At 43.0% G+C, this 15636-nt stretch overlaps 1 protein-coding gene across 3 annotated transcripts in view; it reads right to left on the reverse strand.

Annotated features, from left to right (window-relative positions):
- The window catches only part of IGSF11 (immunoglobulin superfamily member 11), a 176500-nt gene extending 161443 nt beyond the window's left edge, over positions 1-15057 (reverse strand). Inside the window, exons 1-2 of one of the 3 annotated variants that reach the window (XM_083498948.1) lie at positions 14539-14650; positions 14043-14315 (exon numbers count right to left, since the gene is read on the reverse strand). In XM_083498948.1, coding sequence (XP_083355074.1) covers positions 14043-14112 — 70 coding nt within the window. In that variant the 5' untranslated portion in view covers positions 14113-14315; positions 14539-14650. Of the gene's footprint in view, positions 1-14042; positions 14385-14538; positions 14651-14773 lie in introns of those variants that run through there. The other 2 variants (XM_083498950.1, XM_083498949.1) reach the window with 2 other exon arrangements.
- Positions 15058-15636: the final 579 nt, after the last annotated feature.

A 15636-nucleotide genomic window follows, 5' to 3' on the forward strand; every position in this document is an offset into this window, starting at 1 on the left:
TTAATGAATAGAATTCAAGTCCTTTTTTTCACGTGCTGAACTTGCCAATAAAAATCAGTGGGGCTTATGCCACAAAGTGTTTTATAGTCATTACGATTATATTCCATGGTCCCAGATAACCAAGGAAAAAACCCTCAAGATTATAATGAACCACACCATGCACATTTCTTGGTTGCACATAGCTTTTTTTCTCTACTTCTGTTAAAACGTATAATGGATTCAAAGCTACAGCTGAAATGCAGTAAAGGGAGACTAGTGGGGCTGAGGGGACCTTCTCTATCTTTTACTCCTGTTGGTTTCCCCACTAATATTATCCCTAAGTGTTTTCCTCTTCCAGTGAAGAAAAAGACAAACACACCCAGTATTTGAACCCACATGTGAAAAAGCAGCCGAGGAAGCAATTTTCAGCAGAATTAGGTGAGGTGAGGTGAAGCCATTTGCTTCAGGCAGCAGATCTTACCCTGCCCTGACACCAAAACAACCTCATTGCCCTCACCACTGCACCCTCAATGTTGCACCCTTTCTGCTGCTGTTGCATTATTGCGGCAGCACAGGAGTAGCTGCAGATGAGAGTATAGTTGCAATGACAGGGCTGGCAGTAGTGGGAGCACAACAGTGGGGAAAATGAGTGGTGGGGACCTGGATCTGTGGTGTGGATGGTCAGGGCCTTTTGCGCAGAGCACCAAAATGTCTCTGGCTGGCCCTGCTGGAGCAGAAAACATTAACTCATCCCCAAAAAGCCACATCTTCTACAGCAGACAACGATCTCCAGTTGCATTTTCTAAGTATGTGGGTCAAACTATGTGCAACTCAACACTATGTTTAAATCGACTCTGAGTGAGCTGGGCATGCCAGAAGTCCTAACCAAGATCTTAAGCACTATAGAGTACCAGTGAAACAAGCAAGAGTAGCCTTTGCCAGCCTGGTGCCATCCAAATGCTTTGAGCTATAATTCCCATTTGCTATGCTGGTTGCGAGTGATGGGAGCTGTAGAGCAAAAAAATTGGCACTAGGTTGAAATGCAGCTGAAAGGTTTTGGGTGCTCTTTTCAAGAAACACAGCCTAAATCCAAAATAAGCGAACTTCAGAAATATGGCCCAATAGAATGTGGGAGCACTATGAATCTTCGGGGGGGGGTCTTCCATAAATAGTATTTGGCAGCATCTTTGAGGGGTTTTTCCCAAATTCTGATTAGTCCAAGAAGAACAAAAGTCCTGAAGTAATATTGTTGTTGTTTAGTTGTTTAGTCGTGTCCGACTCTTCGTGACCCCATGGACCAGAGCACGCCAGGCACTCCTGTCTTCAATATAGCCTGATGTAATTCCTTTTCTTTCAGTGGTTATACTCTAATATAAATGGTTTGAAGATCATGAAATCAACTACCGTACACATTACATTCATTTTAAAAAAACAGAAAGAGAATAATTAATGATGTGATCATCAATACTCCCTGGAAGTTACAGAAATAAAAGATGCAATTATGAACCAGGACAGTGCAGGAAAGCAAAATGGTCTTCCCACATTTGTCTGTTACACTCCAGATCTATTACTTCTTTCAGTTAATAAAACAGTACCAGAGGATTAAGGTGTCACAGGAAGAAGGGATGATGCAAACTTATGATCTGAGACTACAACTTGCAAAGATTTACTCAAATGTGCACTGTAATGCACCACTGCTCCATAAGACTGCTGTAAAATTAAGTTCCAACGTATTTTTTGTAGGCTTAATAAATGTTTGACCACACAGGCACCAGAGCAGGATGCTGCTGCTTGTGGGAATGCGAACAACTACAAACAGAGTGTTAACAACAACAAAACCACTCTCTCACTTACAGCAGATACTAAATCAGAGTACTAAATGTTAGCAGATATTTCAAAAGGTTGCTGGAACTTACAGTTCATTAAGCCCTATTTGGTTAAAACATAAAGTGCTTGAAATGGTAATCTAAGCTATAGTTTTAGATGTATTCAAAAATAAATTAAATGGACAAACCAGCATTAAAATGTGGAGGCTCATAACGCATTGCACAGGAATGCAGCTTGGCCTCTTGGTTTTACATCCTTTCAAGCTCTGATTGAAAGGAGTTTCTAGATCTTGTGGATGTGGGGGAATGGGGTGAATCCAAAAATGTGACAACTCTTTGTTATCTAAAGACAGGGAATAACCAATAATATTATCAGATTTTGCCAAATGAAGGATTTTTAGGTATTTGAGTGGAAGTTGGTAGTTCCAAGGTTCTTGGTCCCACCAGCTCTCAGCTACTGATTTCACCCTTGCCGTGCAATATAACAACAGCAGCCTAAAGAGATGGCCACCAATTTGGATTGGAGGTACAGTGGAACCTCAGGTTAAGAACTTAACTCGTTCTGGAGGTCTGTTCTTAATCTGAAACTGTTCTTAACCTGAGGTACCACTTTAGCTAATAGGGCCTCCCGCTGCCACCGCGCAGCCAGAGCACACTTTCTGTTCTCATCCTGAAGCAAAGTTCTTAACCTGAAGCACTATTTCTGGGTTAGCTGAGTCTGTAACCTGAAACGTCTGTAACCTGAAGTGTCTGTAACCCGAGGTACCACTGTACTGGATGAAGGAGGGGGCTATCAATGGCTTCTGGCCATGATGGCTATGCTCTACCTCCACAGTTGGAGGCAACAATGCTTCCCAAAACCAGTTGCTGGACGACATGGGAGGGGAGAGTATTCATGTGTTCATGTTTCACTCGCTGGTTTCCCACAGGCAGCTGGGTGGCCACTGTGAGAACAGGAAGCTGGACTAGATGGGCCACTGGCGTGATCCAGCAGGCTATTCTTGTGTTCTTATAAGATAACAGTTTAGGCATATCATGAACCCATCAGTAAAGTGTAAGAGTAGAAAGAAGCTGCATCTTAGAAAGGGTGCAAAAGTACTGCCCTATAGCATGTTCCTAAGCATCTTTGCTCAAAAGTTAACCCCTTTTAGTTCCAAGGGACTTACTCCTTGTAAGTCTGTTTAGAGCTGTAATGGCTCTAGTCTGCAAAGTTATAAAACAAGTTATGGATAAACGAGGCTGGCACCTTAGTTCTACAACACATTTACTTGCAAGTGAATCCCATTGATTTATCTGAAATTTACTTTGAAATAAGTACATTTAGGATTGCAGCCAAAGACTCTTGGATAAAAATAGCAAGGAGGCTGCACTCATACCAGTGCAAAAATAAAGAGTTCTACCAGTGATGTGCCAAAACAGAAGTGTATGGTTAAATATTACATATTCAGCACACAATAAAAAATTAATGAGCACAGGGGTATATACAAATGTTTTCTGCATTAGGATTTGGAGTAAGCTAATTTTATTTTATTGATCTGAAGAGGCAGGAAGCAATAGAGTCATAAAATAAAATGCCAATAATTATATCTAGAATAATTCTACATGTTTTCCTTAAAGGGATGTTACCAGTTTGAAAACACTGACATGAAGTATTTCTCCACATCTGCCTGAACCACTTGGGTGTCACCAGTTCAAGTACCTCTAAGATTGATACCAAATAACAACTTTAAACTGCAGCAGGGGATCCAGATAGCACTACTGACCAAGTGCACAACCAGAATGTTGTATTTATAGCCCCCACTTTGGACTCCACAACTCAATTTGTGCTTCATGAGGTACAAGGTATCCTGCAGCGCCTCTTCTTATCCAACACGTTAAAGCTGTTGCAGTAGGAAAATACAGATTATTCCAGAGCATAGAAGGTCAAAGGACTGAAACGTCAATTCCTATAAACACAGTAATCCCACAACGTCTCCCTTTATGGAAATGTTGATTTAACAAAGCAAGGGATCCAGGCAACACGAAGGCAGATTAAATCAAATGTGTATGGTAATGACAATTTGAAGAAGTTTAACACACACAAAGGATCTGATGTTGCAAAGATTTTGGCACATGTTTATCTTTCCGCTCCTATGCAATCTCACTGAAATATTACAGGAAGAAAGTCAAAGTCAAAAGTATGCAGAAGCTAGAACTGAAAGATACAAACTTCACTGCTTTTGAGCCACTCAAGGCAAGTCTTTACCTTATCATGGACTATTTACTACCAAATCTGTGCAGTGCCTTAGCAGCAAGAGTAGAAAAAATAATATATTGTCAGAAATGTGAACATAAAAGCAAAAGCAACAGGAAAAAAATCAGAAGTAATGGGGGCTGGGCAGAGACGTTTTCTCCTGATATAGGTGCTTACCTAGGAGTAAGCACCCCCGAATTCAATGTGGCTTGCTTCTGAGTATGTATGTCCAGTATTGCACTGTTTCATATTTAGATGGGCTCAGAATATCTCTTCACTTTGTCCATTATTTTAAAAGGATTTAAATTCCTCTCAACACTGAAAAGTCAATGACAAATGAAAATGAATGTTTAAAGCAAGAACCTAAGTATTTATTTATTTTTAGGATACATATTCCACTCCTCTGTGTCCAGGGCAGCTGTCTACCAGCTCCATCTGGTATGCAGGCTGAGACCCTACCTGCCCACCGACTGTCTCGCCAGAGTGGTGCATGCTCCTGCTATCTCCCGCTTAGACTACTGCAATGCACTCTATGTGGTAACTCAGAAACTACAACTAATCCAGAATGCGGCAGCTAGATTGGTGACTGGGAATGGCCACCAAGACCACATAACACTGGTCCTAAGAGACCTACATTGGCTCTCAGTACGTTTCCGAGCACAACTCAAAGCATTGGTGCTGACCTTTAAAGTCCTAAACAACCTCGGCCCAGTATACGTGAAGGACAGTCTCTATCCCCATTTCCCTCACTGCAAGAAATGAGGTTACAGGGAACCAAGCAGAGCGCCTTCTCGGTAGTGTCACCTGCCCTGCGGAACACCCTCCCTTCGGATGTCTAGGAAATAAACAACTATCGCCCTCCCATCAGATATCAAGGAAATAAACAACTTTCTGACTTTTAGAAGACACCTGAAGGCAGCCCTATATCGAGAAATAGTTAATGTCTGACATTTTACCATTTTTTCTATATGCTGTAAGCCACCCAGAATGGGTGGGGTATAAATAATAAAATATATTAAAGAAATAGCAGTGTTCAAGAGTTCCCGGAACAAACACATAGCACACGCACCCATGTCTTCAAAGCCCCATGTACACATTTGGGAATTCTAGCACAAAATTCCTTTCAATATGTACACACACACACACACACACACACACACACACTTTAATACCTATATTTTATCTTTGTTTCTAATTACAGTTTTATGTATATCCTTTTTAGTTGATTTATAGGTATTAGTTGTGTTTTATCTATAATTTTATTTGAACACTGCTTGGCGAGCCTTTTTAATCAAGTTGTATTGGGTAGTTCCATAGAAATATCAACCTATAGACTCAATTTTCATTTTCATATGTAGTTAACATGCTCTATATAATTTCAAAGATAATTTTCCCACGTTTCATTAATTGGCAACTGTTTTTCAAAATGGCATTTTACAAGTGAGTAAAACAACCACATGCAAGAAGTGTCACATACAAGATGACCCAGAATTTCTCTGATTTTTTTCCCTAAAGTGCAGTTAAAGACCTCTCCAAGAAAACTGAGAACAAGCTAATGAGCCTTTAGTGTACTATAGTTTTGCTGACAATAAATTTTATAGAATCATAGAATTGTGGAGTTGGATGAAACCACAAGGGTCATCTAGTCCATTCCCTTGCAATGCAGGAATATGCAGGTGGCCTGTATGGGGATCAAACCCACTACGCTATCTAACCAACTGAACTAATGGATGTTAGGAGCAAAATCAGATTCAGACAGTAAAACCTATGCTGCTTGAGTGTGTTACATTTGTTACAAAAGCACATGCCTTTCCCCCCTCAACAAAATCCAAGTAAAGTTATTGAGATTGCAAGAATGTTGCATTAGTTACATATTTCAATACACAATAAAAAGGAAGTACCGTATTTAAACTACTACTTGATAATTTTTGTAGGAAAGATCAAGGCAGCTAACAAACTGTTTAATGGTAATTGATGCTCAATACTATTAGCTGAAACACATAATATTATGTAAAGAAGCTTATAAATGTTACATTGGTCACCACAGAATGGTCAGCTTGCTTGTACTATCACATTTTCATGGGGAGAATATATAAATCTAAAGCAGATATGAGAAATCACATAAATTGTGTTTAATAGCACAGTAGACAACTCTTCTCTACTGACTGAAAGTAAAACATATCATGAGAAAACAATAATCTTTGGCACAGAAGAAACTGTATTTCTCAGAAAGGAAGAACATGATGTTCCCATTTTCAGATTGCCACAATGATGAGCACCAGTGGTGATGCCCACACTGAACCACACCAGCTATGTTCACTCATATATAGTTCTATAAACGAGCTCTCAAGAAAACATTTACCACTTTCCAATTTACAAAAGCAAATTACTACAGTGGAACCTCGACTTACGTACGGCTCTACTTACATACGATTCCAGTTACGACCTTCAGTAGGTACTTTGACTTATGAACTTTCCGCTAGATATGAAGAGAGGTCTTGCCAGCAGCCCAGAGCTTGCCCGGCAGGCTGCAGAGCAGCACTGAGGCCTCTGCTGCTGGAGAGAAAGCCCCCATCCCACCCTCGAAGCTGTGGAAGAGGTGCCGCCTGCAAGAAGCACAGCAGGGCGCACTGCAGCCCCAAACCCACCAAGGAACTAACCTGAGGAAGTCCAAAGAAGAACCTGGCCTGGCAAGAAAAAAAAGTGACCCTGCCTGGCCAAAGTGAATCAGCTCTTTACTGACCCTTGCCCCGCCCCCAGCTTGTAACCAGGTAAGCCCACCTCAGTGCATGTGAGAGAATAAAATGTTAATTTTTTTCATTTACAATACTGTCTTATTTATCTTATAGTACAGTACATTGATTATTACCTTCGTTTTATGGATCTATGGTCTCTTTAAGACAGTAAGATCCGTGTTAAATTGCTGTTTTAGGGGGTGTTTTTCATCATCTAGAACGGCTCAATTCACTTTTCTTACTTTCTATGGAAAAGTGTACTTGTGTACGTTTCTAGTAATGACCTGACCTCCGGAACGGATTATGGTTGTAAGTAGAGGTTCCACTGTACGTAAATACTTTGGAGCAACAATGCCAACAGGAATGTCAAACGCAACAACTTTATTGCTCTTCAAAGGCATGAGCAGGCATTTAAAAGCAAAGAAAGCTATCTTATCACTCCGATGAACTCCAAATATGTTGCGTGTGCAATTCTCCTTGAAAGAAACTGTTTACAAGCACTCTTGAATACTGTATTTTAAAAAGTATAATAGTAGCATCCTGACAAATAGATGAGTCACCAGAAAAAGTCGCTAAATATCCCCTAAGGGGTACCAGGGGGAATATTGCTTATTTGCCATAAGATGTAAAATGTTCTCTAGTGGTTAAGACTTGGACCATGGAGCCAAGAATATGCCATCTACTCATTCTACTGCAAGCCCGAACTGCTGAGTACCCCTACTTCTGTTGCATAATATGGATGCAAGCTATTTTACCTCTCCTCCAAGAGACCTTGCAAACAGTACCCTGTGTTACAAAGATTTGAACATTTGTACTCTATACCACTAAAGGGACTGGGGCACAATGTAATCACCTTTTCTGCCAATCAGTGAGGAAAAGCCAATGCAAGGGAGATGGAATACTCTATAGCTCAGACAATGCATAGTACGTTTTGGCTGGCCTCATGTATCAGCCAATACATAAAGTAAATTAAAGGCTGTCATTCCTACATTGCGGCTTTCAATGTAGACATAGCTGATCACCCAACAAGTCTAGTCAATTGCAACTCAACACTATCTCAGATTAAAGTCACAATGTTGAACAAGTTCTCACATATGGATCATACCGCATCAAATCACCTGGTGTCATGTGCTCTCACGACTCAGATTTTCTTCAAAAAAAAGTTTATGTGTAGATACCTATGAGATAACCTCAAATTATTTTTTTGGTCCAAAATTTGGCACAGGAGAATTTTTTTAAAATTTTGATTTTCACGCGATTTAGGCTAATGCAATCTCTGTGTCAGTTTAGAAAAAACCTCCTGTTTCACTTATTTTTCAACCGATTGGGTTTGTTTTGATATCAAAACAAAGCTAATTGTGGTCCCTTTCAAAATAAGGTATTAAAATGGTATTAAGTGCCACAGAAAAGGGTCATCGACCATTCAAAGTCAATTTTTGTCATTTTATTCCCAGTAGATTCAATAAGCCATAGCGTGCAAACCACAACTAACAAGTTTCATACTTTTTTTGTAGAATGGGAGACGGTGTAAGGGCTGGGAACAGCCTTTGTGGGATATTCACAGCAGAAAGAACCACAGGTGGACAGAGAAAATAAAGATCACTGGGAGACTTCTCAGAAACATTTCAAGTGGACTGTACTGTATATCTTTTAAAAGCATATGTCACTGCTATGTATATCAAGCATATACATACTATGAGTAAATAAATAAAGTTTGTTTCAAAAATAAGTTTATTACAAAAAAAGCTGATATGGTATTTGAACGGAGATTATTTTTTTATGTCTGCTTCCCACATCCACCCCTCTGGAAGAGGCAAAGGAGATTTTTTTTTAAAAAGTCCATATATTACCTACTCAGTACATACATTTGTTAAAAGCTAGATGGTGTCATACTCTCCAAGCAATTGTGTCCATTTGTCCAAACTGTCATTGCTTAACAGAGAACAGATCTAGATAGTCTCTACAGATGCATCAGAAGCCTAGATCTGGCATGCTGATTCTGCCGTCATTCTGAATGCATTGGTTTATAATTAGAAAATCTTGGACAAAAAAAACTGAGAACATGTAATTATTTTTGCTACTGATATAGGCATTGAGAGAGTGGCTTACACAGACAAAAGGAAGTAAAAATCTGTTTTGCCGCACTGTGATGAATAACTGTTGAAAAGGCTTTGATACAAGTGAAGAGGGAAATGCTGCTTCCTTTTAAAATAGATGGTACAAATACCAACCAATGGACAATGCAATCCTGAAATCAATGCCAAGTCCCATCTATTTGAGTAAGACCTGCAGCACTTCGAGGCTCTGGTACACCATGTAAGCCTTCCAATGTCAAGATGAAAACTGTTCTGATTTTCACCATATTTAACAGTGCTTCCCTTCTGTCATTCAGCCTTTGCTGTTATCTAGTTCAGAAATAGATCCACTTCTTGTCAGGAAGCTTTGGGTAACTTCCCTTCCTACAAGAAAATTCTGTTCCATGGTGTACTGGGAGCAGTACAGTACTTTCCTCCCTGATGTTGCTCCTTCTGTACAATATACTTTTAGTACAACAGTTTAGTACACAGTTGTTGTCCATTTACTGCCCTGTGTCCAGCAGTCTTCTTTAAAGGATGCCCTTCTGGGCACACTGAATTTCCCACCAGCGAATGAACTGTGCTTAGTACCTAGGGAAACTGTTGCATGTTCTGCTGCTCAAATAGCTCATTCACTGGTACTGTAGTTGCCCTGTGCAATGCCTTCAAACAAGTTATTACTGATGGTCACCAAACTTGGATGGCCTTAAATTATGAATTTTAGATAAATTCATAAGGAAATCACTACCAGTGGCTACCAATCATGATGATTACCCTTGAGGTTGGTTAAGAGGCTGCAACTAGCGCAGAATGTGGTGGCTAGGCTGCTGCTGGCAGCAAACTACCTTCACTATATAGCACCTTGTTTGCACGATTTGCACTGGCTGCCAATACATCCCTGGGCTAAGTTTAAGGTTTTGGTACTAACATATAAAGTTCAGGGCTAGGTTACTTGAAATACCACCTTATCCCTTATATATCCAGTAGATATCTGCATTCTGAACCAGAGTTTTGCCTTCAACTTCCAAAAATATCAGAAGGCTGTTCCATGGTAACTTGGAGCAGGGCTTTCAGGGTGGCTGCCCCTTTGGTGGAACAGCATTCCTGTTTAGATACAACACATGTCCACTGTCTGTTCTTTTCAGGAAACCATTGAAGAATTTTTTTGTTTCAACAAGCTCTTCTAGCGGGATGAAAAGATCTCATTGCCTTGGGTTGAAAAAGAATACAAAATGAACACCTATTTTTTGTTGGTTGGGGTAGTGTTTTAAAACCATGATCAGCTGTTTTATGTTATATCTATAAAGCACCTTTAGACACATGCAAAAGGTGATTCATAAATTCATAAATAATTATAATTATATTTATCATCTCAAGTATCAGAGGCAGTATGCCTGTGAATACAAGCTGCTGCGGATCATGAGTGGGAGATGAATATTGCCTTCATGCCTATGGAAACCCCTCACTTGGTTTTGAGAAGAGGATGCTGGACTGGATCTTATGCTGGACTTATCCCACAGGGTCTGGGATGAGTGACACATCTTTCCTCCCTTACAAGTAATTCTTGGATTTGAAGAACAATGTGTACTGAAGGTAGCTGTGCATATTCTGTGCAACCCCAGTGTAAACTCCACTTCCAGTGCTGATCTGTAAAAAGTCTGTAAAAACACATCCTTTCCACTGGCCTCACTGCTCCATCATTTCAGGATTATTAATTTTTATGCCATTATGGGAAAATGTCCTTCTATAGTACAAAGCCAAATTAGAGTGCTCCCTAGCCCATTTACCAAAAAAAGTGAAAACAAGAAAATGGCCATCCCCTTCACACCACCACCCATTATGTGGGAACCAGATAAAAAAATTCAGGTCCTAGATTGGCGTTTATGAGGACGTCACACTAATCATGCATGGTAGTTTGAGCACAATTCTTCTGTTTCTACAGAAAGGCCTACCTTTCACTGGTCTACATAGGGAGAAATCCTGTGACGACAGAAGAGTTGTTTCTAATGCTTGGAAAATTAGGAAAGAGCATGCAGTACTGCAGACAACCAACCACGCATTTCCTAAGAGTCAGGGGTAGCCAACATGGTGCACTTCAACTGGTGTTGGGACTACAACTCTAATCATAAATGACCACTTGGCTATGCTAACTGGAGTTGAAGGACAGCGGCAGTCCAACAAATGAAGGGTGTCTCTGGAACTATCCTTGGCTTTCCTAAAACCATTTTTCAACAGACTCAACTGATGCTGAAGAGTCATAGGCCAACCAGCCAAATAAATAAGTCTATGAAAGTTACTAGCCTCCTTACAGACTGGACATATTTGCAAATTGAAATCTCACTTTATTCACTAGGGCTAATCTGTGGAATGAGGAGGGGCACTACCAACCCTAACACTGCCAGCCACATCACAAACATAGTTGGGGACCAGGAAGGAAGTGAAATAATGGAAGTGAAGCAGCCAATCCAATTCTGACAGAGGCTTTTCATGTCTCATCACCTATGGCTCCCAGGCAAGTGCTTAAATACAAGGCTGTTGTGGACCAACTCACTTATCATTCTGTCCAATTTCAGAACAAGCCTTGGGCTGACAAATACATGCAGCACTTGCAAGGAGTGAACAGCTAAGGGTGCTCAAATACCAAGGGGGACAAAATGGGGTGAAATGGGTGGAAATGAAGCATTATACACACTGCATGCCAAGACTAGGGGCTGTGTACACACTATATACATTTGAAGAACATTTAAAACACATTCATTCCCACAAATAATTCTGGACAATGTAGTTTACTGCAAGAAGGATTACAATCCTGGTAATGCTTAACCAACTACAGTGCCCAGAATTATTTGAGGGAAATAATGTGTTTAGAATATGTTTTAAATGTATAGTGCATGCACAGCCAGGAAAGCTGAGCAGAGGTTCAACATTAGGCACACTTTTTCCAAGGCTATAAAACCAAGCACAACTGTTTAAGGAAATCCCAAAACTGATAACAAGCACAAGGGAGTGCTGCAGACCTGAATTAAGGGAGCATTGGCAAAGGCACAAAACCGATTGCAGTGCAGCTGGTGGAGTTCTGCATCTGGATCATAGCAGCAGGGGTCTCAGTCCTTCACTCTCAAGCTTCAGCAGCACAACAGTCCCCTGCCAACGCACCACATGCTGTGGTAACCAAATCACATAATCCAAGAAGAAGAGGAGAAACCAGAGTCACAAATACCTTGCTTACTAAAATACCCACAATGTGACTTGAAAAACTACACCACAGTAAGATGCGTCTCTTCCTTTTAAATCACTAAAATTATCAAGGAGTGGTAAAAGTTCAGCACTTCACACATAACTATGAGCATGGCGACTCTTACTTAATAGTTGCATGTAGTCAAACCAGCACAATAGCAAAACTGATCCTTGCATTCCTGTAAAGTTCTAAAAACTTAAGAAAAACAAACAATTCTTAACTCCCATCAGTAAGCAGTTAGCATGAGATATTGTTGAAATGAAGGTAACTCTGTGACTCCCAGTTCTTCCCTGCATTTGTAAACTGCACAACAGTAATTATCACACTCTGATCCTAAGCATGATCACCTGCAAGAAACTCCCATTCGATTCATTTAGTTGCCTCCAAGTATGTTTAGAGTTCAATCTATGCACAGTTCAACTCTATAGAAACGATACTTCCTATCCAAAGTGAAACGCATTGTTTTGTCACACACAAATGTTAACATTGCTAAAACAAATCTGTTAGGACATCTTAGTAAGGTATTCATGATTCACATTTCTGACCCCAATGACTTCAAATGTGTTTAAAAAAAAAAATAGAACAAATGGTCAGAGACACTGAATCTTTTCTACCTCATCAGAGTACAAGAATTGCTACCCATAATTAACAGACCAAAACTTATTTCTGTAAGTTATAAGACACTAGGATTGGAACATCCAAGTACTTACGGTTGAAACAGATTACACATAAATAGTTACTCTACTATTGTATAAAAACTGTTTCTGAATGTGTGTTTCAAAGACTATTTTGTTGTATTAAAACAGAAACAATTAGCATAAAAGCAGTAAATAATCTGGATAAACAATCAAATCAGAGCAAATGCAGGTATCCTGGGCTACAGTCTTATTTGGGAATAACCCCAAGTGAACTTAAATTCTGTAGCATGCTGGTTTGGGTTGCCTGAGAGGGCTTTATACACTTTTCAGTGCTCCTGTCCTTCTGAACAAGAAAGTTCTCCTAAAACAAACTTCCCCACATGCTTTCAGAAGAACCAGTGTTCAAGTCAATACCTTGAAAATTAAAGGAACTTCACCACAGTGAAGTCCAGAATTAAGAAGGTAGAACTAAAAATGAAGTATCTGTAGTGTGACTAAGGCTGTGGGGAGCATTGCTTGGTTTTTAAAGATTACTGCATGTTCTATATACAACTGGGAAAGTAGACCTCTGGATTATAACCCCCCTTTTTTTAAAAAAAGAGACACAGTAAAACTATGCTTTAATATTAAATACTGTTATTTTGACTGTGTGTGTTTCACAAAGAACACTATTTTGTACATAAACAACCAGCCCAACACGCTTCTTAAAACTAAACAGAAAACACACCCTATCCACGCCGGGTGGAAATAAGCTCTCAGCCAACCTTTATACCTCTGCATTACAAAAAGAGAGGAAGAGAAACATTACAGGAGAAAGTAACGGCTTTCCCAGCTCCTTATAATAAAATCACTTCTACAGCTACAGTCCCTTGAAAGGTCGCTGGATCAGAGCGGACTTTGTCTTTCTCTCTCACACACACAAAACCCCCTTTTAAAATCCGTATACATTATTCTCCCTTACAACGCTCTGCAGAGGAGAAACAAGCAGGGCAAGCAAGGGGAGCGGTTCTGATTATTCTGCAAAAGCATCGAGGCGCTTAAGGCGGCACTGCTAAGGAGGACGAAACCCTCCTCGCACACTTACTCCTCACTCTCCGGGACTTTACAGCAACTTGCTTGGTTCAGCAAAATAAAAAAGCCGCCGTCCCCGAGAAGCGCCCGGCTCCTGGGCTGGGGCTCCTGACGCCGCCGCTCCGCCCGACCCCCGCAGCACCAAAGTTGCGAGTTCGAATCCGGCGCAGGCAAAGGAGGAAGGAGCTTGCATGCTTTTCTCTCCCCCCCCCCCGCCCGCCCGCCCCGTCTAGGTACCCCCGCTTACCTCTCAGAGACAGCAGCGCCGCCAAAGGGGCCACCCAAAGCCCCCAGCCCGACGAGCCCTTGCAAGTCATGCCGGGCGCGGGGAGAGCAGCTGGCGAGGGCACCTCGGTCAGCGGCCGACGGCGCTTCCTCGGCTGGCAGGCAGCTCGCCTAGCGGGCGCCCCCCGAGGGGCTCCAGGTGCCTCGCCGCTCCGCAGCCCGGCCAAGCGGAGCTCCGAGCCGGGGCGGCTCCCGCTGCAGCAGCGAGCCGCTCCGGCTCCTCCCGCTGCAGCAGCTGCCGCCGCCGCCTCCGTCCCGGGACCGCCCGCCCGCTCTCGCACCACCGCCTGCTCCCCGGGAGGCTCTGGCGCTCCGGAGCCCCGGCAGCCCGGGGACGCAGCCAGGCTCGCAGCCGGCCCGAGAGCGCAGCCTGGCGGCCCCGCCGAGCTCCTGCGGCGCCGGAGGACGGCGACGGTGGTGGTGGAGGAGGAGGAGAAACGGCAGCGGCGGCAGCTTGCCTTTGGCCGCGCCACACGCACTCGCCGCCGCCCCCGCCAGCCTGGCTCGGGCTGCCCCGGGTGGGGCGGTGGGGAGGAGGGGGGGGGAAGCGCCCGGCCCGCTCGGCCTCAGGCGCCTGAGGGGGAACCGGCGAGCGACGCTCGTTTTCGCGCGCGCCAAAAAAAAAGGGCGGGCTTCTAGAGCCGCGCGCGGGCCGGAAAGTTTGGGCCCATCAACGTTCCTGGGGAGACTTACCAGCGGCTCAGGAAAGGGGCTGAGGTGGGTTGCCGAAGGGGGGGGGGGAGGCGGACGCGCCACCTAAAATGGAAGAGGGCGGTGTGGTTTTTTTTTCTTTTGACTCGCCTCCCTCTCCAGGGAACGGCCTCGCACGTGCGAGGGAAAACTGCTGAAGTTGGGGAACGAGGCTGCTTCGGCCCACGGGGTGTTTTAGAGGGAAAGGAAAGGTGGTCAGAACTGCGCCCCCAACACACACACACACACGGGACCCTTGGCGACGGCGGAGCGCCGCTCGGGGATCACGTGCAGCGGCTGCCCGGAGTTGCACCTGCATTCTCCTCCCGGTGACATTGCAAAAAAAAGAGCCCGCCGGGGCATTGCTACGGCGGGGGGGGGGGGGGAGTTGTGTGCGGAGCTCCTCTTGAGGGAGCTTTGGACTTACCGAAAGGAGTTTTAGATGTGTGGGGAAGGAGGGGGGCGAGTTCCGAGAGAGATCAAAGTGTGCATTTAAAAATAATAATAACTTTTTTGAAAAATCACCCAGATCGGCCATTCGCATCTCTGCAGAGCGTTGCCTGAGCTGCACGGAACCCGGGCAGAAGAAATGCATTCATTCTCACTTCAGAGACATTCTTGCAGAAGGGCTCGGAGTCACTCGTGCTTCCACTACTCACAGCTCTGGGTAGTAGCCAAAGCCTCAGAATGGAGATTGCAAGGTTACAAGTCTGATTCCCGTATGGGACAGCTGCATATTTCTGCATTGCAGGGGGGTTGGACTAGAGTCACTGAGGGTTCCTTCAAACTCTACAATTCTATGGTTCTAGGTACTCTGGAGCTGAGTGCAAGCAAGACAGAAGTAAGGAAAGTTGGTGCTGGTGACA

This window comes from Podarcis liolepis (genome assembly GCF_965112155.1).
Source record: "Podarcis liolepis genome assembly, chromosome: 4".
NCBI lineage: Eukaryota > Metazoa > Chordata > Lepidosauria > Squamata > Lacertidae > Podarcis > Podarcis liolepis.